This window comes from Perognathus longimembris, chromosome 3 (genome assembly GCF_023159225.1).
Source record: "Perognathus longimembris pacificus isolate PPM17 chromosome 3, ASM2315922v1, whole genome shotgun sequence".
In the NCBI taxonomy this organism is placed as follows: domain Eukaryota; kingdom Metazoa; phylum Chordata; class Mammalia; order Rodentia; family Heteromyidae; genus Perognathus; species Perognathus longimembris.
In genome coordinates, this window is record NC_063163.1 from 64,932,347 (window position 1) to 64,959,149 (window position 26,803).

At 56.0% G+C, this 26,803-nt stretch overlaps 2 protein-coding genes across 5 annotated transcripts; both read left to right on the forward strand.

The window, feature by feature from the left end:
* The first annotated feature begins 2,048 nt into the window (after positions 1–2,048).
* Positions 2,049–11,347, forward strand: Mbd3 (methyl-CpG binding domain protein 3). 4 transcript variants are annotated; one of them, XM_048341741.1, is made up of 7 exons: positions 2,049–2,324; positions 6,762–6,921; positions 7,118–7,300; positions 7,735–7,825; positions 8,265–8,442; positions 10,218–10,421; positions 10,716–11,347. In XM_048341741.1, the coding sequence occupies exons 1-6, from the start codon at positions 2,215–2,217 to the stop codon at positions 10,414–10,416; spliced, it is 921 nt and encodes a 306-aa protein (XP_048197698.1). In that variant the 5' UTR covers positions 2,049–2,214; the 3' UTR covers positions 10,417–10,421; positions 10,716–11,347. The 4 variants fall into 4 exon arrangements, with proteins under 4 accessions (XP_048197698.1, XP_048197699.1, XP_048197697.1 ...); XM_048341742.1 differs by having other exon boundaries at positions 2,058–2,228; positions 7,163–7,300; XM_048341740.1 differs by having other exon boundaries at positions 2,079–2,228.
* Positions 11,348–16,352: 5,005 nt separating this feature from the next.
* Mex3d (mex-3 RNA binding family member D) lies at positions 16,353–24,067 on the forward strand. Its single transcript, XM_048341744.1, has 2 exons — positions 16,353–16,972; positions 22,239–24,067. The coding sequence occupies exons 1-2, from the start codon at positions 16,381–16,383 to the stop codon at positions 23,627–23,629; spliced, it is 1,983 nt and encodes a 660-aa protein (XP_048197701.1). The 5' UTR covers positions 16,353–16,380; the 3' UTR covers positions 23,630–24,067.
* The last annotated feature ends 2,736 nt before the right edge of the window (positions 24,068–26,803 follow it).

Genomic DNA, 26,803 nt, shown 5'->3' on the forward strand with positions numbered 1-26,803 from the left:
AGTGCCAGTGGAGTTGGGTTTCTGAGGAGCAGCTGTAGCCACTTGTATATTTTCAAACTTCATTCTTGAGATCAAATTCCATGATTCGACACCTTTTTTCTTTTCTTTTCTTTTGTGTGTGTGTGTCTGTTTTTTCAGTTGAAGGGCTTGAACTTGGCCTGGGTGCTGTCCTTGAACATTTTTGCTCAAGGCCAGTGCTCTACCACTTTAAGCCACAGTGCCATTTCTGTTTTTCTGGTGGTTAATTGGAGATAACAGTCTCAAGGACTTTCCTGCCCTGACTGGTTTCAAATCATGGTCCTCGGATCTCAGCCTCCTGAGTAGCTAGGATTACAAGGTGCCTGGATTCAATGCCTGTGTGTGAGTGTGTGTGTGTGCTGGTACTGGGGTTTGAGATTGGAGACTCCTGCATGCTAAGCTGGAGTTCAACGGCTTGTGTCAAGCCTCCAGCCCAACTGTGTGTATATGTGTGAGTAATAGTTTGGGGCTTTAACTCTAAAACTTTACCACCAACTTTTTTTTTTTTTGCCAGTCCTGGGCCTTGGACTCAGGGCCTGAGCACCATCCCTGGCTTCTTCCCGCTCAAGGCTAGCACTTTGCCACCTGAGCCACAGCGCCCCTTCTGGCCGTTTTCCGTATATGTGGTGCTGGGGAATCGAACTGAGAGTTTCATGTGTAGGAGGCAAGCACTCTTGCCACTAGGCCATATTCCCAGCCCTTTACCACCAACTTTAACCATAGCTCTGCTTCCAGCTTTTTGGTGGTAAGAGGTAAGTGTCTCATGGACTTTGCTGCTCAGGCTGGCTTTGAATGATTCCTCACATCTCAGCCTCCTGAATAGCTAGATGAAAGGGCTGAGCCACTGGTACATGGATCTTCCCCTGCTATATAGAACAAGTGTTGCCCAAGTCTAGAATCATACATAAAAGCCAAGTAAAATCTTTAAGTTAAATTGGCTGGTATTTTGACCACCTTTGACCTGGAAAAGCCAATATCAGCACCAGGGAAACTTCTCCATTTGATGGAGGAGGCACAGCAGAGGGTGTCAACTCCATACACCTGCCCTTGTGCCAAGCTGTGCATGGCGAACAAGGCAGCCAGTGAAGGAGCAAGTGGGAGTGACTCCCTGGTCCCCAGGAGGTGTGGTGGTGGGAGGGACAGCTCCACAGCCAAGTGCTGGAGACCTCGAAGAGATGGCTGCACTAAAGTAGAGCATGGAGAGAGGTGTTCAGATTCCAGGACTTTACAAGTAGCATGTAGAAAGTAGCTCGGTAGTAGAGTGGTTGCTCAGCAATGCTCAAGGGCCTGGATTAGATCCTTAGCACGGGGGGGGGGGGGAGAAGAAAAGGCCTACGTACAATGAAATGATAAATTTAAAAATGATTTTTTTTAATGAAAAGGCCAGGTGCTGGTGGCTCATGCAGGAGGCTGAGATTCGAGGATCACGGTTTGAAGCCCGTCCAGGGAAGTTAATCTATGAGACTCTTCTCTCTAATTAATCAGCAAAAATCTGCGGCTCAAGTCGTAGAGCCATCAGCCTTGAGCGAGAAAGCTCGGGGACGGCTCCCAGACCCTCAGTTCAAGCTCCAGTACACACACACACACACACACACACACACACACACACACACACACAGAGTTGGTGGACTTCCAGTCCACAGAGAGCGTCAAGGTTCCAGCCCTGGAAGGGAATCCCCAGATCTCTAGCGGAGTCAGGTGAGTACCTAGGGCAAGGACTCCCGGCCAGGTGTACATTCACCTGACAGGTGTCTTAGCACCCAACATGCTCGGCGCGGGAACAGCTGTCCATTGGGGCGGACGCACTGGGCCAAGGCGCACGTCCTCCAATCGTAGCGGTCCTGCCCCCTGGCCGCGCGCTGATTGGCCTCTTCGGCGAGGAGCAGGGCCGGGGGCGGGGCTGGCGTTGCAGCTGCGCAGAAAGGCAACTGGCCCCGCGCGCGGGCGGGTGGGCGGAGCGGCCCCCCGAGCGGGGGCTGGCGAGCGCGGGGAGGGGGCCGAGAGGGAGGCAAAGCCGGCGCACGCCCGGCTGGGGGCGGAGGGCGGGGGCCCGTGGGCTGGAACAGCCGCGGCAAGTGGTGGCGGTGGAAGGCAGCTGAGTCGGCGGCGGCGGCGGCGAAGAGCGGGGGGTCGCGGCGGCGGCGGCGGCGGCGGCGGCGGCGGCAGGCCCGGAGGCGGGCCGAGGAGCTGGGCGCGATGGAGCGGAAGAGGTGGGAGTGCCCGGCGCTCCCGCAGGGCTGGGAGAGGGAAGAAGTGCCCAGAAGGTCGGGGCTGTCGGCCGGCCACAGGGATGTCTTTTACTATAGGTGAATGAGCACCCCGGCCGCGCAGGGCCCCAACGGGCGCCTCCCAGCGGCCTCTGCGGCGTCTTGGACGCCCCTACCTAGGGCCAGGGCCAGGGCCTGGGCCGCGCGCGTGCGCCGTGCGTGCGTACCAGCGTGCGCTCCGCGTAGGAGCTGGCCGGCTTGGCGGGCGACGGCCCAGTGCGCGTGCGCCCAGCCTGCCGTGCGGCCGCATGGTACTGGGGCGGGCGGCAGTGGCAGCTTTTGTCCCGGTCGTCGCTGTGGCCGCGAGCTGTGGACAAGGGGCGCCCGACCAAGGCCAGACGCCGCTGGGAGGCGGGGAGGTGGGGGTTGGGCTGTCCTTCTGATCCCCTCGAGGAAGTCCCGTAGTCGATTGGAGCCCTAGACGGAGTGAGGGGTAGGGGACACCCCGGGTTTTCGGAGAGCAAGGCTCGTTGGAGTAATCCATGACAGGTCTGCTTGAAAAAGCACATCCTCGGGCCCATCCCCAGCCACTTTTTCATTGGGGTATGTCTCATTGCACATGTCGTGTCTGCCCAGGCTTGGGTCCAGAGCCAGTGCTTTTTTGTTGTTGATTCTGCAAGTGGTCGGAGGCTTTCAGAACCCTCCAGCACCGACTGGGGAGGAGGACCTGCTCTTTACTTGGGAAGGGCAGCTGGAGAATCCACTTGGCTAAACAAAAGAGTTTACATGCTGGTCTCTAGCTCAGACAGCTAGCACCTGCTATGTTGCCTTGTCTTCTGAATGGTTCTTTTCTGCAGGCTGGGGACAAATCCAGGGCCCCTCAACAATAACAGCTGCACCTCAACTTGCAAGTCGCTGTTATTCCAAGCCAGTCTACTTATTTAATTTGTTTTTTATTTTAGTCTGCCATGGGGCTTGAACTCGGCCTGGGCACTGTCCCTGAGCTCTTCAGCTCAAGGCTAGCGCTCTACCACTCTGAGCCATGGTGCCACTTCCTGTTTTCGGGTGGTTAATTGGAGATAAGAGTTTCATGGACTTTCCTGACAGGGCTGGCTTTGAACCACGTTCCTCTCCATCTCAGCCTTCTGAGCTACGATTACAGGTGTGAGACACCAGCGCCTGAGTTTTTTGCTCAAGACGCATTCTACCACTTGAGTCACACATCCACTTCCCAGATTCTTTTGGAAGTTAATTGGAGATTAGAGACTTTTCTGCCCTACCTAGCTCTGAACTGCCACCCTCAGATCTCAACCTCCTGAGTTACCTAGGATTACAGATCTGAGTCACCACAACAGCTTTGATTGTTCCCTTTGAGTTGTTTTCTTGTTGGGATGCCTGCTGCTTGCAGAGTGCCAGCTGGGCAGGGACTGGCTGGGGGAGTGCCATAGAGCCTATGAGGGACAGCATCTGTCTCCTTGCTATGTTGAGCCTACAGAGGTGTATTCCCTTGATTTTCTGCTGTTCCTGTTTTGAGAGGTAAAGTGAGGGACATCTTATGTGTGGAAGGGTAGGGACTCATTTTAGACAAGCTTAGCTTGTCTTCCAAAAAGTGCAAGGATAGCAAAGGCAAGATGGGACTGTTAGCCCCTGAAGTGGTGTATAATAAGCTGGAACCTTGTAATTTCAGATGTTATAATTTCAGGTGGGGCTGCAAACAGTGTCTTTTAGGGTCCCTATATGCATTATCTGTTGCTGCCCTGCCCTGCGTCTATGACTTTCCTCCTTTTCTGTTTCCTCATAATGGTAGGGTTCTGTCCTCTCTGATAAGGGAAAGGCCTGAAGGTAGGATGTCTAGTGTATGGATGAGGAGGGGAGGGCAGTGGTGAAGGGAGGAGTGATCCAGTTAGTGGGACATCTTGGTGAAGGCTTAGGAGACTTGAGACTGGCGGCAACTTGACCTGGACCAAGCCCAAGCTGGCCAGTGTCTTGAGGATGTGATCATACTGCCTACCCTGGCAGGAAAAGGTGCAAGTGAACTGAAGAAATGGGATTTCAGGTTCCCACGGCAAGACAGAACCCCATGGAAGTGCAGGCCTGGTGTACTTGCATAGGCACTGACTGAAGGCTAGACATGAGAGAACTCTGACTGTTCTTTGTACACTTGCATAATCTTTTTTTTAAATTAAATCTGTTCATTCTTCAATAAAATGTCAGGGAAATCTTTCTATGTCAGTGCAAATCTGCATAACCCTGTGAAAAAAGTAGTCTAAGCCAGGTGCCAGTGGTTCATGTACGTAATCCTAGCTATTCAGGATTGTAGTTCAAAGCCAGCCCAACAGGAAGGTCCATGAGACTTACCTCCAGTTAACTGCCAAAAAGCTGGAAGTGGAGGTATGGCTCAAGTGGTTGAGCCCTAGCCTTAACCACAAAAGCTGAGGGACAGTGCCTAGGTTCTTGAGTTCAAGCCCCTGGTCCAGCACACACACACACACACACAGGCAAATTACAGTGTAATTCATGTTTCATAACTCACCTTTTAAAAAATTGTTATTATAAAAGTGATGTTCAGAGGGGTTACCGTTAACTCACCTTCTTAATGTGTGCAATGCAGTGGTTATTATGACATGAACAGGCTTGTTCAACTACAGCCACTGTCTCCCATATCATTTGCATCACCCCCAAAAGAACTACTATCCCCATTGGCATGCTCCACTTCCCCACTTTTTTTTTTTTTTTTTTTTGGCCAGTCCTGGGGCTTGAACTCCAGGCCTGAACACTATCCTTGGCTTCTTTTTGCTCAAGGCTAACACTGCCACTTGAGCTACAGCACCACTTCTGGCTTTTTCTGTTTATGTGGTACTGAGGAATCGAACCCAGGGCTTCATGCATGCAAGGCAAGCACTCTACCACTAAGCCACAGTCCCAGCTGCCCTGGACTCTTTTTAATTCTCAGTACCCTGTGCTCCTGCAGACCCCTAAACAACCATGTGTGCCTGAACCCCACCAGGCCTTTGCAAAGTGTTCTGCCTTTTGCCTGTTAGGACATGGAAGGTAACTTCCTAAGATACGTGTACTACCCAGCACATCTATACATATATCCCCCCCAAATTGGGGAAGATGTCATGACAAGTGATATATTTTTTTTTTCTTCACCTGAGGCCAAAATTCTGGCCTAGAAGTTTCTCTGGAGGAAGCACAAAGTGGAGCCAGCCAGGAATCTCAGGCCTATTAGCATGAGTAACTAGTTACTGAATTTGCAAAGGGGCTTATGGACCTGGCCTAGTGAGCACCACACATTTATTTATGTATTTTTGTCAGTTGTAGGGCTTGTACTCAGGGCCTGGGCACTGTCCCTGAGCCTCTTTGTGCTCAAGGCTAGCATTCTACCACTTGAACCACAACACCACTTCTGGTTTTTGAGGGGTTAATTGAAGAGAAGAGTCTCAAGGGGCCTTTTCTGCCTGGAGTGGCTTAGAACTGACCCTCAGATCTCAGCCTCCTGAGTAGCTAGGATTACAGATGTGAGCCATCAGCCCGGCTTAAAACTGTTTTTTAAAGCCTTATTGTGATTAGTCCTGGGCTATTACAGTTTGTCCATTTACATTCTGCATGGAATTCAGTGGCTTTTAGTGTATTCAAAACCCATCACCAGGGCTGGGAAGGTGACTTAGTGATAGGGTGCTTGCCTATAGCATGCATGAAGTCCTAGGTTCGATTCCTCAGCACTGCATAAACAAGAAATGGCACTGTGGCTCAAGTGGTAGAGTACTAGCTTTGAATAAAAAATCTAGGGGCAGTGCCCAGGCCTTGAGTTCAAGTCCCAGGACTGGCAAAAACAAAACAAAACAAAAAACACATCACCACTATCAACACCAAAACTTCCAAAGGAAGCCCCTTCTCTTCCCTCATTCCTGGCACCAGGAATCCAACTCCAGTCTGTGGGCTTGCCTGAAGTGACATTTCCCATCAGTGGGGTCTTTTGTGTTTGATTTTTACTGACCATGAGGCCCTGGAAGTTCCCTGCTGTGTCATCCTGCTCCCGTTCAAGGCTGCGTGCTGTTCCAGCCTGGGTGGACCATGCTTTGTATCACTTTACCTGGGGTTGTCCCACCTTTTGGATGGGAGTACAGGTGCAAGGTGGACTTTTTCCCTGCTTTGGGTGGTGAATGAGAAGGAGTGGAGTTGCTGAGTCCCAGGTATCTGCTGGCTGCCTTGGGTCTGGTGCTGCTGTTCCTTCAAGTGATCTCAGATGACCTCCCAGATGCCTATGGAGAGGGCCCACTGCCTGACAGTGAGCAGCGCCCATTTCCAGTCCTGGGCAACTGCAGGGGGTTCCAGTCCCAGTCCCCTCTCCAATGCTGTGATCATCCCAAAGGATGGTTCTCTCTGGAGAACCAGGTTGCAGTAGGCTCTGAGATTTCCCCGAACCGGGAGTAGGGGGCTTAGAAGGGTAGAAGGGCATTCCCCCAGGATGGTGATGGGGGATGGTCCTACAGGGGCTCCCCCAGACCCGGCCTGACCTACCTCTGTCCACAGCCCCAGTGGGAAGAAGTTCCGCAGCAAGCCCCAGCTGGCGCGCTACCTGGGGGGCTCCATGGACTTGAGCACCTTTGACTTCCGCACTGGCAAGATGCTGATGAGCAAGATGAACAAGAGTCGGCAGCGCGTACGCTATGACTCCTCCAACCAGGTCAAGGTGAGCAGCAGGAGGAATGCCGTCGGTGGGGGGGGGGGCCCTCACCCTCAGTTGTGCAGCCTGGCAGAGCTGCCCCTTGCGGGATTGTTGGCAGGCGCCTGGCGGGGACATGGTCCCTGAGGCCCTTGAAGCTGGGGCTGTGCCCGCCGGAGTCCCTGCCCTGGCTGAGCATGCGCCCGGTCCCCTTGGCCCGCAGTGGACCCCAGCCGGGGCCGCCCGCTGCAGCGCCTTGTCCCCGCAGGGCAAGCCAGACCTGAACACAGCCCTGCCTGTGCGGCAGACAGCGTCCATCTTCAAGCAGCCAGTGACCAAGATCACCAACCACCCTAGCAACAAAGTGAAGAGCGATCCCCAGAAGGCAGTGGACCAGCCGAGGCAGGTGAGCCTTGGTGCAGCCCTGTGGCCAGGCCCAGCCCATCCCATCCTGGAAGGAGCACCTTCCAGACCTGGGGATTTGAGCAGTCTTAGGCAGAGCCCCCGGCCCCTGTCCTCCCCACGGGTGGTAACTCCTTCCTGTCCACTCTGAAAACTTTGGTCTGTGGGCAGATGTCTTAAATGAGGCAGCACATGGTTGGCTTTGTAACCTGCTTGGTAAACTAAGGGGTGTTTGTGATTTCCACATTCATTTACAAGTACCCACTGATTACCTGGGTGTGGTGCAGGAGCTGTGCAGGATATGAGAGAGGGAAGAAGGTGGGACCCTTCCCCATTGGAGTAAGGAGGTCACAGGCCCTCCCTGTAGGCTTGGCCCAGGGAATTTTGCTTCCCTCCTTGTACAGCCTGACAGACTGTGCTGCCCTTCTGCTCCTGCAGCTGTTCTGGGAGAAGAAGCTGAGTGGACTGAGTGCCTTTGACATTGCTGAGGAGCTAGTCAGGACGATGGACCTGCCCAAGGGCCTGCAAGGTGAGTCTGACTTCTAGGCACCTTCCCTGCCCCCTCTGAAGATGGAGCCAGGCCAGGAGGGGGAGGGCCAGACCCGCTCCTTGACCTTGGGGAGATGGGTGGAACTTGGGTGGCCTGAGTCCTGGGGCACAGAGGGGCAGCTTGATTAGTCCTCCATTCTCCTGCAAAGACCTGTGGGAAGAGGGGCCTGGGAGTTTGGCCCAATGAGAAACTCCTTGCTTCGTCCCTAGCACCCCTAGAGGAGAACCCCGGTCCCCGGGAAGCTTCTTGATTTTGCCCCTGCCTTGTAAGTCATACCCCCTGCTATCAGTAAGGGCAGCCCCCAAGCCTTGTGTATTTTTTTCCTGCTGTGAAAGTGGTGGCAGGCAGAAACCTGCCCTGGGCTTTTCTGCTGCTTCCTGTGACCACCACCACCAATGGCTGTCCTCCATCCTGGCAGGGGTGGGCCCCGGGTGTACAGACGAGACACTGCTGTCGGCCATCGCCAGCGCCCTGCACACCAGCACCATGCCCATCACAGGGCAGCTCTCAGCTGCTGTGGAGAAGAATCCCGGTGTGTGGCTGAACACCACACAGCCCCTGTGCAAAGCTTTCATGGTGACCGACGAGGACATCAGGTAGCTAGTGGCCTGCCACGTACTTCCTACCTCCTCATCACCTGTTCTGCCAGTACTGGGGCTTTAGAACAGAAAGGGCCAGGCCTCGGTGTGAACTAGGAGCCCTGGCTCTTGAAGAATGTGCTTCAAAAAAAAAGGGAGGGGGGCTGGGAATATGGCCTAGTGGCAAAAGTGCTTGCCTCATATACATGAAGCCCTGGGTTCGATTCCCAAGCACCACATATATAGAAAACAGCCAGAGGTGGCGCTGTGGCTCACTCAAGTGGCAGAGTGCTAGCCTTGAGCAAAAGGAAGCCAGGGATAGTGCTCAGGCCCTGAGTCCAAGGCCCAGGACTGGCAAAAAAAAAAAAAAAAAAAAAAAAGCAAGAGGGTTCATTCAGCTAGTGTTGGGCATCTGGAACAAATGGTTTGGGGTGCCTGCTTAAAGGCCCTTGGCAGTCGGTGGCTCTGGAGCCACCCCGGCTCTGGCTGTGTAGTGGCTGCCAGTGACTAGAGCCCTGCATCTGGGCTGAAAGTCACCTCACACTCCATGAGGTGTGGGAGTGGAGAATGCCATCACGAGCCACGGATCTCACGCCTGTAATCCCAGCTACTTGGAAGGCTAAGAGCTGAGGATCATGGTACAAAGCCAATCCAGGCTAGAGAGTCTGTGAGACTCTTAACACCTATTAATTACCAAAAGCCAGAAATGGAGCTTTAGCTCCAAGTGGGAGAGCACTAACCTTAAGATAGTGTCCAGGCCCTGAGTTCAAGCCACAGCTACTGGCAAAAGAACAAAAGAAGTAAGAAAAGAACATGGTATTTTAAATGGGATCTTTAAAAGCTATGTGGAACTTGCAAAGTGTAGAACTGGCAGTAGATTTGGTGGGCTCTGGGACATGGAGGGGACTGCAAGTGGTAAGATTGGAGCCAGGCAGCCAGGATGTGCCCCCGCAAGGTGAGGGCCCTGCAGAGCAAGGAAGACAGGCCATTCCTGTGGGGGAGGGAGCACACAGGGGCCGAGGAGTGGGTTTCTGGTAACCTGAAAAAGCAGAGCACTCCAGGCAAAGAACTTCCTAAAGCATGCAGAGGAGATGATGGGTTGTGTGTGCAGGGACTGGCGAAAGCTTCTCAGCTGTGGTGTCACCAGAAGGCTGTGGGCAAAGAAATGGTCAGCGCTCATCCCAGCCCTTGGAAGCCAAGAGGCACGCACGGCTCAGACACGGCATGCCGCACATAGGTGTCTTAGGTTTATTTGCTTTTTGCTGGTACTAGGGCTTCAACTCAGGGCCTCGAGCGCTCATTTTGCATTTTCACTCAAGGCTAGTGTTCTACCACTTTGAACTACACCTTCATTTCCCTCTCTTCCACCTCCTCTCCCTCTCTCCCTCCCTCTCTCCTCCTTTCCCTCCCTCCCTCCCTTCTTTCATCTCTCCCTCTCTTTCCTGCAGGTTCTGGAACTTGAACTCAGTCATAGGCACTGTGCCTATTTTTTTTGCCCAAGGGTAGCACTCTACCACTTGAGCCACAGCTCCACTTCCAGCTTTTCTGGTGCTTAATTGGAGATAAGAGTGTCATAGATTTTCCTGCCCAGACTGGATTCAAGTGATGATCCTCAGATCTCAGCCTCCTGAGTAGCTAGGCTTCCAGGCGTGAGCCCCCAGCCTAGGTGTCATATTTTCTCTGCAAACCTACTAAGGGATAGTGAGAGAAGGACAGAGTGGGGGTTCCTTCTCCATCCATCTCCAGTACCTAGCGGCTATCTGGGAATCCCCTGACAGCCTCTGTATCCCCAGGAAACAGGAAGAGCTGGTGCAGCAGGTTCGGAAGCGGCTGGAGGAGGCACTGATGGCTGACATGCTGGCCCATGTGGAGGAGCTGGCCCGCGATGGTGAGGCGCCATTGGACAAGGCCTGCGTGGACGAGGATGATGACGATGAGGATGAGGATGAAGATGAGGAGCCTGAGCCAGACCAGGAGCTGGAGCGTGTCTAGAACAGGTGCTACAGGTCACCAGGACAGGATTCTCCACCTAGGCAAGGGTCTCAGGGATAAGTCGGGCCCATTAAAGTGCCACCTCTTTGCCTGATGTGTGGTGGTGCCTGGACAAGGTGCTCACCCTAACATCCCAGCACCCGTTGCTTGGAACCACGGTCCTCAGATCTCAGCCTCTTGACTAGCTAGGATTCCAGGCGTGAGCCACCAGCACCCAGCTGCCCAGAACTTTTTGTGTCCCACAAGAATCCAGGTTCTGCTGCCCCCTCCATTTGCTAATGGTGCCCCTCTCTTTCCAGATGCCCTGTCCAAGGACCCCATGCTGTGGAGCACCAGCTCGCATTGCATGGCTGCCTGCAGACTCAGCTTCTCTTGGGACTAGGCCAAGAGGCCAGGCCCAGTGGGTGGGGGGCACCCTTCATCCCTCCTTCCCCCATGAGCCTCTCCTCCCCTGGGCCTGGAGGGGTGTGCCTGGAAGAGGAGGCCCCCCTCCCTCGCTGCAGCTCTTCTCTGCAGGCCCAGGTTCTGGAAGGGCTGCCCGCCTCTGGGCCCCGCTTGGCAGGAGGCTCCTTCATGGTGAACTTAGGGCCAGTGGTGCCTCAGCCTCCTCTCGGTGGCCACTGTCCAATCATCCTCAGAGCAGCAGAGCCCAGCAGACCGGCCCTGGGTGCCGTGGAGCTCCAGCACCTTGTGCTTGTTCGCTGTCCTGTCTCCAGCAGATGGGGAGACACTTGAAATTTGGTCTCCCTCCTCCTTGTGCAGTGCGAGGAGGTGAGGAGGGCTGACCTGCAGGACAGGGGTCCAGACAGCCCCTCTCACACAGGACCACCCAGCAGGCAGAGCTGGCAGCTCCCAGCCAGAATCAGCTGCAGCCCGGGCGGTCACTTTCCTCCAATAAATCGATGACACAAATGGCTGGACCTTGGCTGGACCTCATGCATGAGTTGCCTGGCATCATCTGAACCACTCAGCCCCCCACAACCCCTGCCTCTGCCTCAGAAAGCAGGAATCCAAAGGGGCTACGGTGACCCCTCGCCTCTGCCTCTTTTTTTCCCCCCTATAGCAGGGCAGGAGACACTCAGAGATCCAAGAAGAGGCTGCAGCTCTGAGCTGGGGCCCTAGGCCTATTCTTCCTGCTCTCCAGGTTCCCCCAGCAGCAGCCTCTTAGTGTGTGATTGTTGGCACAGTAGCGCAAACTTCTCCCTGAGCACCCCTTGCATCCAGGCCCTGAGAAAGGAATCCACACCAGGCAGACTGCCAGGTGGACACGGAACCCACGCCTCTCCCCCAGCTCCTGAGGCTGGTGAGCTGTGCAGTGTGTGGTTGAGGCAGCACCTGCCCTGCCTGTCCCCACCTCCAGGGAAGCCCCTTGCTGGGGGCGGGGCTGGGTGAGCCACCCAAGGGGTTGGGTTCTCGCCATTTGAGGACATATGTGCTACAGAATGAAGAGTTAGTGGTGGTGTGCAGGTCCCTGGGCAGGTGACACCTGAGGCAGATCCTTGTGTCCCTTTAGCCAGGAGGAGTGGGAAGGAGACTTGGTCCCACATTGCCCTCTTTGGCTTTGGGTCACAAGCTGCCTGCTTGAGTGCTGCAGGGTAGCTGAGGTCAGACACATCCCTGTCACCCAGGAGGAGTGTCCTGGGAAGACCTCAAGGGAAGACCCAGCCTTAGGTTGGAGACCCCAAGAAGCTGTCCTGAATTCAAGGACATCCGCAGCAATGCCACCCTCCTCCACTAGCCACCTTGTCTGCTTTACAACCCTCAGAAAGTGACCCTACTTCACTGTCTCCCCATGCTGGGCATGCTGGGCCTCCTGGATGTCTGGCTCCAATCTGCAGTGCAGTGGGAAGTGGCCCAGACCCCACTCTGCTCACTCACCATGCAGGAGTCTGTCATTCTCTGTTGCGCTTTGTCCTTAAAGCAGACATGGCTGTCTTGGTATGGTCTGGTATGAGCTCTGTCCCTGGCTCCACCATAAAGCACCCTCACGCCACCTTATCTCAGAAGTGACCAGGGCTGAGAGCAACAACTGGGGGACCCCATGCTCAGGAGGTGAGAGGGGAACTGTAGCTCCCAGCAACTCTGACCATCCCTTACCTCTTGCCCTTCAGGAGCAGCCCTGAACCCAGGAACCTGTGCCCTAGCAAGTCACCATTGTGGGCCCACAGGGAGGACATTAGCAGAAGTGTCCTACTGGACAACACTTCTGGGCAGAGATCCATAGGAGAATGGACACCTCAATGTGATCCTGTAGATCTTGGTCAAGATCCAAGTGGCTCCAAATGTGGAAAAAGCCGAAGTGTCCATCACTGAATGAAATGACACAGTGAGGTCCACCCCCACACCGTGCTCCCGTCCTGTACTGGAGCATCACAGCCATAAAAGAGATGAGGATCTGATACACGCTACAATATGGAGGGACCTTGACATTGTGCCCATTGACAGAATCAGGCACAAAAAGCCCCACAGTGTGTGGCTCCATTGACAGGAAATGTCCAAAACAGGTGATTCCCCCAGGAACTGGAATCATGGGGACTGGAAAGGGGACAACTGACAGCTCACAGGGCATCTTTTGCCCTTATATGGTGATGTCCACATGTAGGAAGAGGTTGAGGTGTCCATATTAAAATGGACAATTGCCTACTGGTAATCCCAGTGTTCCAGAGGCTGAGGCAAGATTACAAGATCAAGAAAAATAAAGTTGGGCAGTGGTGGCTCAAACTGTAATCCTAGCCATGCAAGAGACGGAGTCCTGAGGACCATGGCTCAAAGCCAGACTGGGAAGAAACTCCAGGAAACTTATTTCCAATTAGCCACCAGAAAATGGAAGTGGAGCTGTTGCTCAAAGTGGTAGAGAGCTAGCCTTGAGCAAAAGAGCTAAGGGACAGGGCCCAAGCCCTGAGTTCTAGCTGCACAACCAACAAAAAAATACATAAAAACAAAAGTTTGAATTTTGATGTATGTCAATTATACTTGATTATTTTTTTAAATTCATGATTTAGGTCATCTCTAGTCTGTCCAGGGCTCCTGATCCTAGAGCAATGGAAGGTGAGTGATAGGTCCCAACAGGTGCTCACAGAGGCCCATCAGAGAGTTGGAAAAAAAAACCATAGCTTCACAACCCCTGACTAGCACCTTCCTCCTTCCCCCCTCTTCCTTCCTTCCTTCCTTTCTTCCTTCCTTCCTTCCTTCTTTCCTTCTTTCCTTGGTAGTACTGAGGTTTGAACTCAGGACCTCATACTAGACGAACAACCATTCTACCACTTGAACAATCCCAGTGTTTGTGGTGGTAGTGGTGGTGGTGGTGGTGGTGGTGGTGGTGGTGGTGGTGGTGGTGGTGGTGGAGCTTGAACTCAGAGTGCTGTCCCTGAGCTCATTTGTGCAAGGCTAGCACTCTACACTTTGACCCATAGTGCCACTTCCAGTTTTCTGGTGGTTAATTGGAGATAAGAGTCTTATGGACTTTCCTGCCAAACCTGGTGAATCATGATCCTCAGATTTCAGCCTCCTGAGTAGCTAGAATTACAGGTATGAGTCACCAGTGCCTGGCCCAATAAGTTCCTTAAAATTACAAATGGAAGCTGGTATCTGTGAGACTATCTCCAATTAATCACAGAAAAAGGTAGAAGTGGCTCTATGTAAGTCAAAAAGTAGTGTGCTAGCATTGAGCAAAAGAAGTACCCAGGTCCAGAGTTCAAGGCCTAGGAGCAGAAAAAGAAAAAAAAAAAAGGAAAAAAATATATGTATATACCAAGTGCTAGTCATGCCTGCAATCCCAGCTACTCAGGAGTCTGAGATCTGAGGATCCAGGGACAAAGCTAGCTCCGGCAGAAAAGTCCCAAAAAGTCCTGTCTACAAGTAATCAGTAAAAATATCTGGAGCCATGACTCAAAGTGGTAAAGTGACAGCCACAATTTAAAAAGTTGAGTGGTGCTGGGCACTTGTAGTTCATGCCTGTAATCCTAGCTACTAAGAAGGATGAAAGCCAAAGCCTGGGCAGAAAGTCCATAGACTTACCTCCAATTAACCATCAAAAAACTGGAAGTGGAGCTGTTGTTCAAATTGTAGAATGCCAGCCTTGAGCAATGGAAGCTTATGCCCCACTACTAGCGCGTGCATACGCACGCGCGCACACACACACACACACCAAGCCTGTAACTGGTACACATATATAATTGATGTCTCTTTAATTGAAATTCCACTAAAATTTTTCATGATGGAAAAGCCCTGCTTGATCCAAGCCCTAAAAGAGATCTACTACTTTTTCCCTTTCTTACTACTCCTCCTGGCCCCTAGCCCCAAGGAGCCTCACCGTGTTCCTGAGTGAATGATGTTCCAGCATGTAGATAGGGTGTGCTTGCATCCATTCATCTATTTTTATTTTTTTATTATAAAGGTGATTACAGGGCTGGGAATGTGGCTTAGCCATAGAGTGCTTGCCTAGCATGCATGAAGCCCTGGGTTCAATTCCTCAGCACCACATAAACAGAAAAAGCCAGAAGGGGCGCTGTGGCTCAAGTGGAAGAGGGTTAGCCTTGAGCAAAAGAAGCTCAGGGACAGTGCCCAGGCCCAGGACTGGCAAAAAAAAAAAGTCTGCCAGCGTTGGCCTTGAACCATGATCTCCACTCCCACTCCCATCCCCCATCCGGGAGGAGGCTTGAACTCAGGACTTGGGCACCTTCCCTTTCCTGAACTGCGTTTTTTTACTCAAGGCTAGTGCAGTACCAACTCAAGCCACAGCTCCACTTCTGGCTTTTTTTTTTTTTTTTTTTTTGGCAGCTTATTGGAGATAGGAGCCTCGTGGACAGACAAGATCATGGCCTCACAAGCAGCTAGGATGACAGCGTGAGCCACCAGCCCATTCTTCTGTGTATGTGTGTGTATGGTGTGCCAGTCCTGGGGCTTGAACTCAGGGCCTGGGTGCTAGAGCCACACCTCCACCTATAGTTTTGTTTTTTGGTTCTTAACTAGCGATGAATGTCTCAAGGACTTTACTGTCTTGGCTGGCTTTGAACTATGATCCTAAGATGTTAGCCTGGAGTAGCTAGGATTAAAAGCAAGGCAGTGGAAGTGGACGCTTGGCTCGAAGAAGGCGTGGGCACTAGGGGTGGCACGATCTTGAGAGCCCAGGGAGGATTCCGGGTCTCCGGCTGCACCGGGCGGGGAGGGGGGGGCGCGGCAGAGGGACCCCAGGCGCACACGGGATGTAGGAAGGTGGATGCTGAGCGGAGAGCTCCGGCGCCAAGGTGGGCGGCCCCCGAGACGGAGACCAGGTTCCCAGCTCCAGGAGAGCGGGAGACGCCCTGCGCGATCACGAGAGGCACACAAAGAGAGGGCCCCCGGCTCGGGGGCGAGCCAGGGGAGGGGGCCCCAGGCACGGAGCGGCGAGGCGCCGGGGCGAGGGGCGCTCCGTCAGCGGGATTCCGTGTTTTCGGAGCGCACGGCCGGGCCGCGCGCCCGGCGAGGGAGAGCCCGCGGCCGGGGTGTGCGCCCGGCGGACCCACCCACTCGCCGCGGCGGGCGCACGTGCGAACGCGCCCGGTCGGAGCCCGCGGCGGGGGGCGGGGCCGCCACGGGACCGCGGCGGGGGCGGGGCCGCCCCGCGCGTGCGCGCTGCCGGCGCCCATTGTTGGGCGCGGTGACGTTGCGGGGCGGGGCCGGGGCGGGGCCCGCGGCCCGGGAGGGCGGGCGGCGGGAGGGCAGGAGCGTCCCGCGCCTCCGCCGCCGCCTCGGCCGCCAGGAGCCGCCGCAGCCCGCGAACACAGAGAGTCCGGCCGCCCCCCGGCCCGGGCCGGCCGAGCAGCCCCGCGCCGCCGCCCCGCCCGCCGCCGCCCCGCCCCGCCGCTGGATGCCGGCGGCCGGCGGCCGAGCTCGCAGAGGCGGAGGGCGGCGCGGGCGGCGGCGGCGGCGCGGGCGGCCGGCGGCCGAGCGGCGAGAGCGCGGGCCCGAGCGCTAGCGCCGGCCATGCCCAGCTCCACCGGCCAGCCCGACGGCGGTGGGGGCGGCGGGCCGGGGGGAACGGCGGCCGGCGGCGACCCCAGCCCGCGCCCCCCACCCCCAGGCATCGAGGAGGCCGCGCCCCGGCCGCCGCCCGAACCCGACGACGCGGCCGCCGCGCTGCGCCTGGCGCTGGACCAGCTGTCCGCGCTGGGCTTGGGGGGCGCTGGACCCCCAGACGAGGAGGGGGCGGCGGCCGGCAGCGGAGACGGCGCGACGGCCGGCGACGCGGACGGCGGGAAAGCCGAGCCCGCGCCCCCCGACGGGCCGGGGCCGGAGGCCAGCACGCCCCTCGCCATGGCGCCCACCATAGCGGTGGCCGTGGCGCCCGGAGCGCTGCCGCTGCTGGAGCCCGACGGCAGCCCCCCTCCGCCGCCGCCCCGGCCGTCGCCGCCCGACGTGTTCGCCGGCTTCGCGCCCCACCCAGCGGCCCTGGGTCCCCCGACGCTGCTCGCCGAGCAGATGAGCGTGATCGGCAGCCGCAAGAAGAGCGTGAACATGACCGAGTGTGTGCCCGTGCCCAGCTCGGAGCACGTCGCCGAGATCGTGGGTCGCCAGGGTGAGTGGCCGCCGTCGGGGCGTCTGCTTCCCCGGAGGGGTTCTTCCCGGTCCCCCATGCCCTCCGCCCGCGGACAGACACTGGACGCTCGGACACGCCCCGCGTGGGCTCTGACCATGAGGCCGCCTTGGCGCCTTTGTCCTGCCGCCGGCAGCGGGAGAAAGTTGGGCGCAGCCGTGCTCCTCCCTTCGCGCGCTGCCCGCTGCCCCCTTTGTCTGGGCTCCGGCGTGCAGCCGCTGTCCGAGCGCCCCGCTGCCGGCCGGGACACCCTGAGAAAAGAGCCTGAGGACCTGTAGTCCGGGCTCGGGCTGTGGGTGCTCCACCCCACTAGGGGGCATAGGGCGGGGCAAGCCCAGATTTGGGGGGGGGGGGCTGCCGTAGGGAGAGGCCACTTCCAGGGTCAGGAGGGGAGTCTGGCACCACAAAGAGGGGTACATTACGGGTACCTCTCAACTGGACCCCAGGGTCAGCCTGCGGTCCCGATTGGGGTGGGAGTGTGCCCGGTGGCCCAGAACCTTTGTCCCTCGCCCCCTTCGCTCCCCGGAGCCGGGATCTCAGGGTGCAGAGACCGGGTCTGGAGCGCAATCCTACAGCCCTCCACTGGCAAGCTGGCCGTGGGCAGGCCCCAGAGTGTGGGGGTCCGGGCTGCAGCGTTGTGGGAGCGTCCCTGTTGCCGCCCCATTGTTCTCTTTGTTAAGAGAGCCAGGCAGAGATTCGCAGGGTGACATCAGGCTGGCCGATGCTCATTGGCCCTCGAGCTTCGGGGCGGGCAGGCGGGTGGTGGGCAGTGCCCAGCCCAGCACACACCCACCGCCCGTTAGCGGCCTGGAGGCCTGCCCCACCGCCTCAACTTTCTCCTGCCCTCCCACCCACTGCTCCCACTCCTAGCACCATGCCCACATCCTGCTATCAGCCAAGTTTGAGATCTTGGGGTAGGGCCCAGGTGGGCCCCCCCGGTGGGGGTGTGACATATCTCTAGACCCTCCATAACGGGAGCCAGAGGAAGGGTGTCCAGTCTTGAATTGCAAGGTCACCTGACTCCCTGGCCTAGATTGAGGACCACATTAATGCCCTCATCACCTCTGCAGCCTTACCCTACTTCCGGGTGGGTGGGGCAGTTAGCCAGCTAGCCCTCTGTCTCCCATTCATTCGTCTACTCACTCCAGGAAAGTGAGTGGGGCTTTGTGCCAGACCTGGAGACCCACCATGAGGAATGGCAGATGGTTGGTTCTCAGTGCCCTGCTGTCTCCTATGCAACAGCTCTCTCCACACTGCCACTGCCTTCCTATTTAACCTTCCCACCCCTGTTCCCTATAACTGTACCTGGGGAACTTTTAGCACAGGTGTCAGTGATTTAGCCTTTGGGCAGTGGAGGGTGGGGTGTGGCCCACACCTGAAGAGATCTGTAGCTACTGGGGTGGTGTCCGGGGTCAGGCAGAGGGCACTTGGCATTGTGGAGAACCAAACCTAGAAGCACCAGGCACAGCCCGACCTCCTGGTGTGCATCCAGAACCCTTTGTGAGGTCCTGATATGGTGGGCATCCCCAACAGTACCTGTGACCATTTGGAAATGGCAGTCCCGCTCTGTAATGTGAAGATGTAACTCTTCCCTTGGGGTTGTTTCAGAGATGTTCAAATAAGATGCTGGTTTTAGTCCTGTGTCCACATCACACACAGTAACCTCATAGATGGGAGGCAGGCCCCCTGAATATCAGAACAGGATGTTAGCTTTAGTAATCCATGCTTCTGAAACCATCTGTGGCTCCCAGCTTCTCCCACACACCCAGTTCTTAGATACATCTATTGAGGTCCTTCCAGCCCTAGCCCTGCCACTCTGTTCTTCTGATCATCCACCTTGGCAATCTTTTGAACTTCTTATGCTTTTCTGTCAAACCCCAGGATTTAGCTGGGCACCAGTGGCTCATGCCTGTAATCCTTGCTACCCAAGAAGCTGAGATCTGAGGATCAAGGCTCAAGCTAGCCTGGGAAGAAAGTCTGAGACTTCTTAGCTCCAGTTAACAAAATGTTGGAAATGAAAGTACAGCTGTGGCTCAAAGTGGTAGAGCTCCAGACTTGAACAGAAAAAGCAAAGGGACAGTGCCTAGGTCCTAAGTACTGGCCCCCAGTACTGGCAACACACACAACAAAAACAAACAACAACAAAAACTAGGTGTCAGTGGCTCAGGCCTATAATTCTAGCTACTTAGGGGGTTGAGATCTATGGGTCTGAAAGCTAGAAACCAGCCCAAGCAGGGATAACTACCAGAGAAACCAGAAGTAGCATTTTGGACCAAGTGGTAGAATTCTAACCTTGAGCACAAAATTTCAGAAACAGCACCTAGGTCTGACCCCCCCCCCCAAAAAAAAAACAAACAAACCCAAAACGTACCCATCTAACAGCTTCTTGACTCGCCAGACCCAGAGCTAGCATCTCCCTGACACCCTGCGCTGTTTTCTCAGTCCTGGGGTGGGTTCAAGGGCTTTCTGGACATAGTGGAGTTATTAACAACACTGGTGAGCTTAGGAGGCCCAGATAGGGCTCTGAATGGGTGGTACTTTCCCCTCATTCCTTGCTAGATGTTTCTTTCTTTTTTTTTTTTCCATGAAATTCTGGGGACCAGAACCAGAGCCTTGTGCTTGTGTCCAGTCTGCACTACTGAGCTGCATCTTCAGCCCCAAGATCTTTATAGAGTGTCTACTATGTAGTGCCCCTCTTCTAGCCTTGACCTGTCCTGTATTGCCAAGGATATAATATAGGCAAATGTCTGTTATCACTTTGCTCGAGTCAGGGAGGAAGGTCTTTCCCCATCACTTGACAGGCCTGGACAGAGAAGAATGTCCTCCCCGAAGTCAGCTTCAGTCATTGGAGGTCACCTGGGAGTCATGCCCACTGCCCTAGGCTCAGCTGGGAACTTGCCACCCTGCCTGGGGAAGGGGGGGTGGGTCTGGCTGCAGGGGAGGCCAGCCTTGGGTAGTCCTTGGAGCCAGAATCCTGGAGGCATAATTCTCATTTCAGCCCCTGACTGAACTCAGTCACTCCTAGGGCCCCCCTGGGCCTGCAACACTCTCTTGCACTGTGTCACGGGCAGGGGGGTGTCTGGTTTACTCCGGGGCACTGAGTAGCCCTCCTCTGTGTTAGCCACATCTCAGGGCCTGGTGGGAACAGTGTGTGCTGCAGCTGAGGTGCAGTTGGTGAACTCGGCCTTAAATTCACAAGAGCCTGACTGGAGGCTGCAATTCTCTGGGACAAGGCACCAGGGGACAGGCGAGGGGCCGCTGCTAGCTCTCCTGGTTCACAGACCCGTTCCTAGTTGCTCCCACCTCCCCCATTGTCGCTCCATCCAGGTGCTGGCTCTGTGAGGTCCTCTCACCTACATGCGACCCTCTGGGGCCCAAAGCACCTGGGCTGTCAGAATGGAAGGACCCATGCCAGGAACCCTCCCTCCCCACATCTTGCCCCTGTTGGGCTGCCCAGTGGGACAGATCAGGGTCCTCGGAGCTGAGCCAAGTTGGGAAATAGGGCTGTGGGTATGGGGTGCCAGTGAGGTGCCTTCTGAAGGAGGGGAGAATTGGCCACACAAAAGAACTTTCCTAAGCTGGCCACCCTCCCATTCACCCATCTTGGGAACTGTGTGGCCTTGGCTCACCAGTTCTGGGCTGAGGGGCTGCTGTCCCCCTTGCCACCTCCCAGTATCCTCTGACTGAACCCCCAGGACTCCCCACTCCCCAGTTCTGCTCTCTGCCTTCCTGGCACAGCACTGTATTTGTGTCTTCTCAGGGTCACTCTGTATCTTTTCCTCTGAGACATTAGCAACACTCTTACCCTCTCGGGGCACCCCCTGGTGCTCCTGAGATGGTGCCCAGTGTGGCTCTGTTTCCCACTGTGTGGGGGATCTCCGCAGACCCTGGCTGATGATGTTTAAAAGGCCCCCGGTGGCAAGGACTGGGTTTTTATACCCCAAACTGCCCAGCCCCTGGGTAAAGTGTCCTGCAAAAGACTTCTGTCACTGTCACACACGCACTCCTGAGTCCCTGTGGGTCACAGCCCAGCCTAGTGAGCACCCCATAAGCCCCAGTGCTGTGTCCCATAGCTCTCCTGTGTCCTGGCCCAGGACCCTTGCCTGCTGTGGGGCTGAGAACCCAGGTCCCTTGGGGCTGGGCCTGATGCCAATTGAAGGGCCTCGTTGTTTGTACTTTGTGAGCCACAGTGTCCCCACATGGGCCGGAGGAGTTAGTGTCCTGTTGGAGCGTCTGTGTTCATTTCCTGAGGCCAACTGTGCTTGAAAGGAGAAATTACCTGACCTACGTAGCTTGCAGGCTCACGCCTATAATCCAGTTCAGGAAGCTGAGATCCTGAGGATCAGAGTTTGCAACCTGCCAGGGCAGAAAAAGATTGAGTCTGTGAGCCTCTTATCTCTGATTAACCAGCGAAATGCCGGAGTGGAGCTGTGGCTCAAGTGGTAAAGTGCCAGCCAAGCAAGAGTGCAAGACCCTGAGTTTAAGCCCCAGTGCCAGCACCAAAAAAAAAGTAGAAATTTGTTCCTTCTCACTCTAGCAGTCCACAAACCTGAGGACAAGGAGCACAGGGACATGCTTTTTGTCTGAGGCCCTAGCAGCGTCATTCCTGCCTCCTCCAGCTCCCAGTGTCACTTATACTGTGTACCTGGCCCGTAACTGCTTCACCCCAGTCTGTCCCTCCTTACAAGAACATCAGTCATATTCTATTTAGGATCCCCCTTATTCTTCCATCCAGTATGCTGGTATGTAACCACATCAGCAAAGACACCCCTCCTTTCCAAACAAGATTGCAGTCCATTCCCACCATTATGGCAAAGCCCCTTAGTCTGGGTAGTTGATAAATGGCAGAAAGGTGTTGCCTGTGGTTCTGGAGGCTGGAGAGGCCATGATCAAAGGTGCCAGCATATGCACTGCCAGGTGAGTGTTGGTTCCTCACAGGTGTCCCTCACTTGTTAGAAGGGGCCCTCATGGAGCTCCACCTCTGAATACCATCACTAGGCATCTCCTAGCTGGGGGGTGGGTGTTGGGGGAGGATCCTCAGCCCTAGGGCTGCAGTGGATTGAATTGCTGGCGGCCTACAACAGAATCCTTGGTTTCTTTCTGTTCCAGGGGGGTCACGGGAGGACCATGGGTGGGTCTGATAATGAGCAGGTGGGCTCTGGGCCCCCATGTTCACTGGCCCCGCCACAGCTCGTGGTTACCTGGTCTAGGAGCTTTTGGTCACCAAGTCTCTCCCCTCCCCTTTCAGGGTGCAAGATCAAGGCCCTGCGCGCCAAGACGAACACATACATCAAGACTCCGGTGCGTGGGGAGGAGCCGGTCTTCATCGTGACAGGCCGCAAGGAGGATGTGGAGATGGCTAAGCGCGAGATCCTCTCGGCCGCCGAGCACTTCTCCTTGATCCGGGCCACGCGCAGCAAGGCGGGCGGGTTGCCGGGCGCCGCCCCGGGCCCCCCCAACCTCCCTGGCCAGACCACCATCCAGGTGCGCGTGCCCTACCGCGTGGTGGGACTGGTGGTGGGGCCCAAGGGCGCCACGATCAAGCGCATCCAGCAGCGGACGCACACGTACATCGTGACGCCCGGGCGCGACAAGGAGCCCGTGTTCGCCGTCACCGGCATGCCCGAGAACGTGGACCGTGCGCGCGAGGAGATCGAAGCGCACATCACGCTGCGCACCGGCGCCTTCACGGATGCCGGCCCCGACAGCGACTTCCACGCCAATGGCACCGACGTCTGCCTGGACCTGCTGGGGGCCGCCGCCAGCCTCTGGGCCAAGGCCCCCCACCCGGGGCGGCGGCCCCCCACGGCCGCGGCCGGCCTCCGTGGGGACAGCGCCCTGGGGGCCCCTGAGGCCTTCTACGCGGGCGGCCGCGGGGCGCCGCCCGTGCCGGACACGGGCCCCACCAGTCCCTACGGAGGCTCGGGCAACGGGGGCTTCACGTTCGGCGGGGACGGCCCCGGCGCCCCCGCGGGAACGTCCGCCCCCGAGGACTGCGACTTCGGCTTCGACTTCCTGGCGCTGGACCTCACGGTCCCCGCCGCGGCCACCATCTGGGCGCCCTTCGAGCGCGCCGCGCCCCTGCCCGCCTTCAGCGGCTGCGCGGCCGTCAACGGGGCCCCGACGCCTTCGTCCTCGGGCGCGCGGCGCAGCAGCGGGGCCGCCACCCCGCGCCACTCGCCCACGCTGCCCGAGCCCGGCGGCCTGGGCCTGGAGCTGCCGCTGGCCCGCCGCGGAGCCCCGGACCCGGTGGGCGCCCTGCCCTGGTGGCCCCCGCAGAGCGCCCTGCCGCCCTTCTCCGGCGGCGCCAGCTTCGCGGCGGCGCCCTCGCTGCCCAGCGCCGCCACCGCCGCCGCCGCCCTGGACCCCGCGGCCCCAGACGGGGGCCGCAAGCCCCCCATGGCAGCCGCGGCGACGGCCAGCGCGCCCGAGGCCCCCGCTGCCCCCGCCCCGGGCCCCGCCGTGGCCCTGGCGCGCGAGTGCGTGGTGTGCGCGGAGGGCGAGGCCATGGCCGCACTGGTGCCCTGCGGCCACAACCTCTTCTGCATGGACTGCGCCGTCCGCATCTGCGGCAAGAGCGAGCCCGAGTGCCCGGCCTGCCGCACGCCGGCCACCCAGGCCATTCATATCTTTTCCTAGCGCGGGTGGCGGGAAGGGGGGCGGGGCGGGGCCGCGCGGGGGGCGGGGCCACGCGAGTCCGCATGCGCTTTAACTCCTGCGCCAGGCGTGGAGACGGCCGGCCCGCGGCCCAGCGACGGCCCCTCGGCGCCGGATGAATGACAGACAGTATTGAGTGGACAGGTGAACGTGAGCGGAGAGAGAAGGCCTGCTTGCACTTTTTATTTAAGACACCCCCCCCCCTCCCCAGGGCAATCTTAAAACAAAAAAACATGATTTTTACCACTCTCCTTCCTCGTCCTCCTTTTGTATGTAGCCGTTTGGAGTTCCAGTGTTTTCCCGGCCGGTCTTGGGCCGCACGGACTCTTCCAGAGCCAGAGGGGTGGAGTGGTGACCCCTTCGGGGGTGGGGGCTCGCAGTGCGCGGTCCGACACCGGTGTCGGGACGGGGGGTGGGGGGGCGGGGAGTGGGGGCGTCCCAACCAGAAACTTCTCAACTTTGTTGTTTTGTTTTTGTTTTTGTTTTTTTTTAATTACGGTTCCCTATCCTGCTGTGTTTTTGTTGTCATTTTTTAAGAAAATTTTTTAAGGTTTTTTTAAATTATTTTTACTTTTTACCTCTTGTGTATATGTAGGGAATTTCTAGGGAAATATGTACTTTATGGAATAAATTTTAAGAACTAAAATATATTTTATTTTAAATAAAGTAATGGACCTTTAATCTTACACAGCTAAATTACTGATTATATATTTGCTGAGCTGATTTAAGGGTTAAAAAAATTGTATCAAGAGTTTTATTTTTTGACTTAAAGCCTTCTTAATAAAGTCTTTTTACTACATGTGAGCTATTGGTGTCCATGTCTGGTTAGTGGGAGGCCCCTCCCTGAGGTTTAGATCCCCTATCCTAGCGACATCCAGCCAGTGTGTGTGTCCAGGGAGGGTGGGTGGGCAAGTAGCCCTGTGTGGAGGGTGAATGTGAGAACAGGCCTCTGCCTCCTAAGCCTGCAAAGCACATCTGAGTGGTAAGTCCCAGGGCACCCTGAGGGGTCACCAGAGGGCTCTGCTGCAGCAGCCGCGTGGGGACTAAGCCCTGGGAGCCTGGCCAGGGTCAGTGGGCACCACTCAGTCCAAAGTGGAAAAGAAACCACATGCTAGTGGTTCACACCTATAATCCTAACTACTCAGGGGGCTGAGATCTGAGGATCATGGTCCAAAGCCAGCCTGGGCAGGAAAGTGTATGAGACACATCTCCAATTAACCACCAGAAAACCAAAAGTGAAACTGGCTTAAAGTGGTAGAGTGATAGCCTGGAGCACAAAAATTCAACAACAGTGCCCAGGCTGGGAGTTCAAGCCCCACAACAGACAACAACAGCAGATGTGGAAAGGAAATCTGGTACTTAACACATGTGGGATTGTAGGCCACTCAAGGGCCCAGGCTGAGAGAGGAGCAGTGGGAGGGACCAAAGGCTTCCGGAAGAGCCTCAGGAAACTCTTGAGCTCATAGTCTCAGAAGCAGAGAATGCACATCTGGGCTAAGCTCACCCCAAAGAGGGGGTCACTTTTGTAAAGTGACAGCCCCTCTGGCAATCTAGCTTTGGGAAGCCTGAAGGCTGCTTAAAGATGCTTCCCCCTCACCCACAAAACAAAGTTCCTTGGACTCTCCTAGTATAACCTTATTTGAGAAAAGGGCCTTTGCAAATGTGCTTAAGATTTCCAGAAGAGGGCTGGGAATATGGCCTAGTGGCAAGAGTGCTTGCCTCATATACATGAAGCCCTGGATTCAATTCCCCAGCACCACTTAAATAGAAAACGGCCAGAAGTGGCGCTGTGGCTCAAGTGGTAGAGTGCTAGCCTTGAGCAAAAAGAAGCCAGTGACAGTGCTCAGGCCCTGAGTCCAAGCCCCAGGACTGGCCAAAAAAAAAATCCAGAAGAAATGGTTCCAGAGGCTGAAGCCTGTAATGCTAGTGGATCAGGCAGCTGAGATCCAAAGGCTTGAGATTTAAAGCCAGCCTGGGTAGGAAAGTGAGACTGCATCTCTAAAATAACCAGCAAAAATAAAAGCAAAACAAACACAGGGCTGGAAGCACAGCTCAAGTGGTAGTGCATAGCAAGTGTAAGGTCCTGAGTTCACAATTCAGCACAACAAAAAGAAAAATCAGATGGGGACAGCCTAGCCTCAAGGCAATAAGAGACTAGGGTGGCCCTGGGAAAGCCCAGAAACACCTGCAGCCCCTGAAAAAGGTGATGGCACAAATGAGCCGCCCTGGCCAAGTGCCAGTGGCTCACACCTGTAATCCTAGCTACTCAGGAACTGAGATCTGGGGACCACGGTTCGAAGCCAGCCTAGGCAGGAAAGTCTGTGAGGCTTATCTCCAATGAACCACCAAAAGGCCAGAAATAGAGGCTGGTTCAAGTGGTAGATTGCCAGCCTTGCAACAAAGTAGAGAGAGAAGCCCTGAGTTCAAGTCCTACTACTGGCAAAATAAGAGAGAGGAGAGACGGGGGAGGGAAAGAAGGAAAAAAAAGGAAAAGGAAGGGAAGGAAGGAAGGAAGGAAGGGAAAGAAAGACATAAGGGAGAAGAGACTAAGGAAAAGACAAGGTGTCAGCCAAATGGAAGAGTCCTTTGGAAGGAGATGGGGCCACAGGACCCCAGTGAGGGACTGAACAGAGAGGACACACAGCCTTTGCTTTCAGCTAGAGGAGTGGCAGGCAGCCTCTTGAAAGCTGCCATGGGGGCTGGGAATGTGGCTTAGTGGTAGAGTGCTTGCCTAGCATGTGTGAAGTCCTGGATTCAATTCCTCAGTACCACATAAACAGAAAAAGCCAGAGGTGGCGCTGTCACTCTAGTTGTAGAGCGCTAGCTTTGAGCTAAGGCAGAGTTCAGGCCCCAGGACTGGGGAGGGAGGGAGGGAGGGAGGGAGGGAGGGAGGGAGGGAGGGAGGGAGGGAAGGAAGGAAGGAAGGAAGGAAGGAAGGAAGGAAGGAAGGAAGGAAGGAAGGAAGGAAGGAAGGAAGGGGAAAGAAAGAAAGCTGCCATGGGATCAGTTTGTGAGCTACTGTAATAATGTAGGGAGAAAAAAGCTCTTCAAACTTGTAAGGCGCTAGTACCAGTGGCCACACTTGTAATTCTAGCTACTCAGAAGGCTGAGATCTGAGGATGGATGTTCAAAGCCAGACTGAGTAGGAAAGTCCGT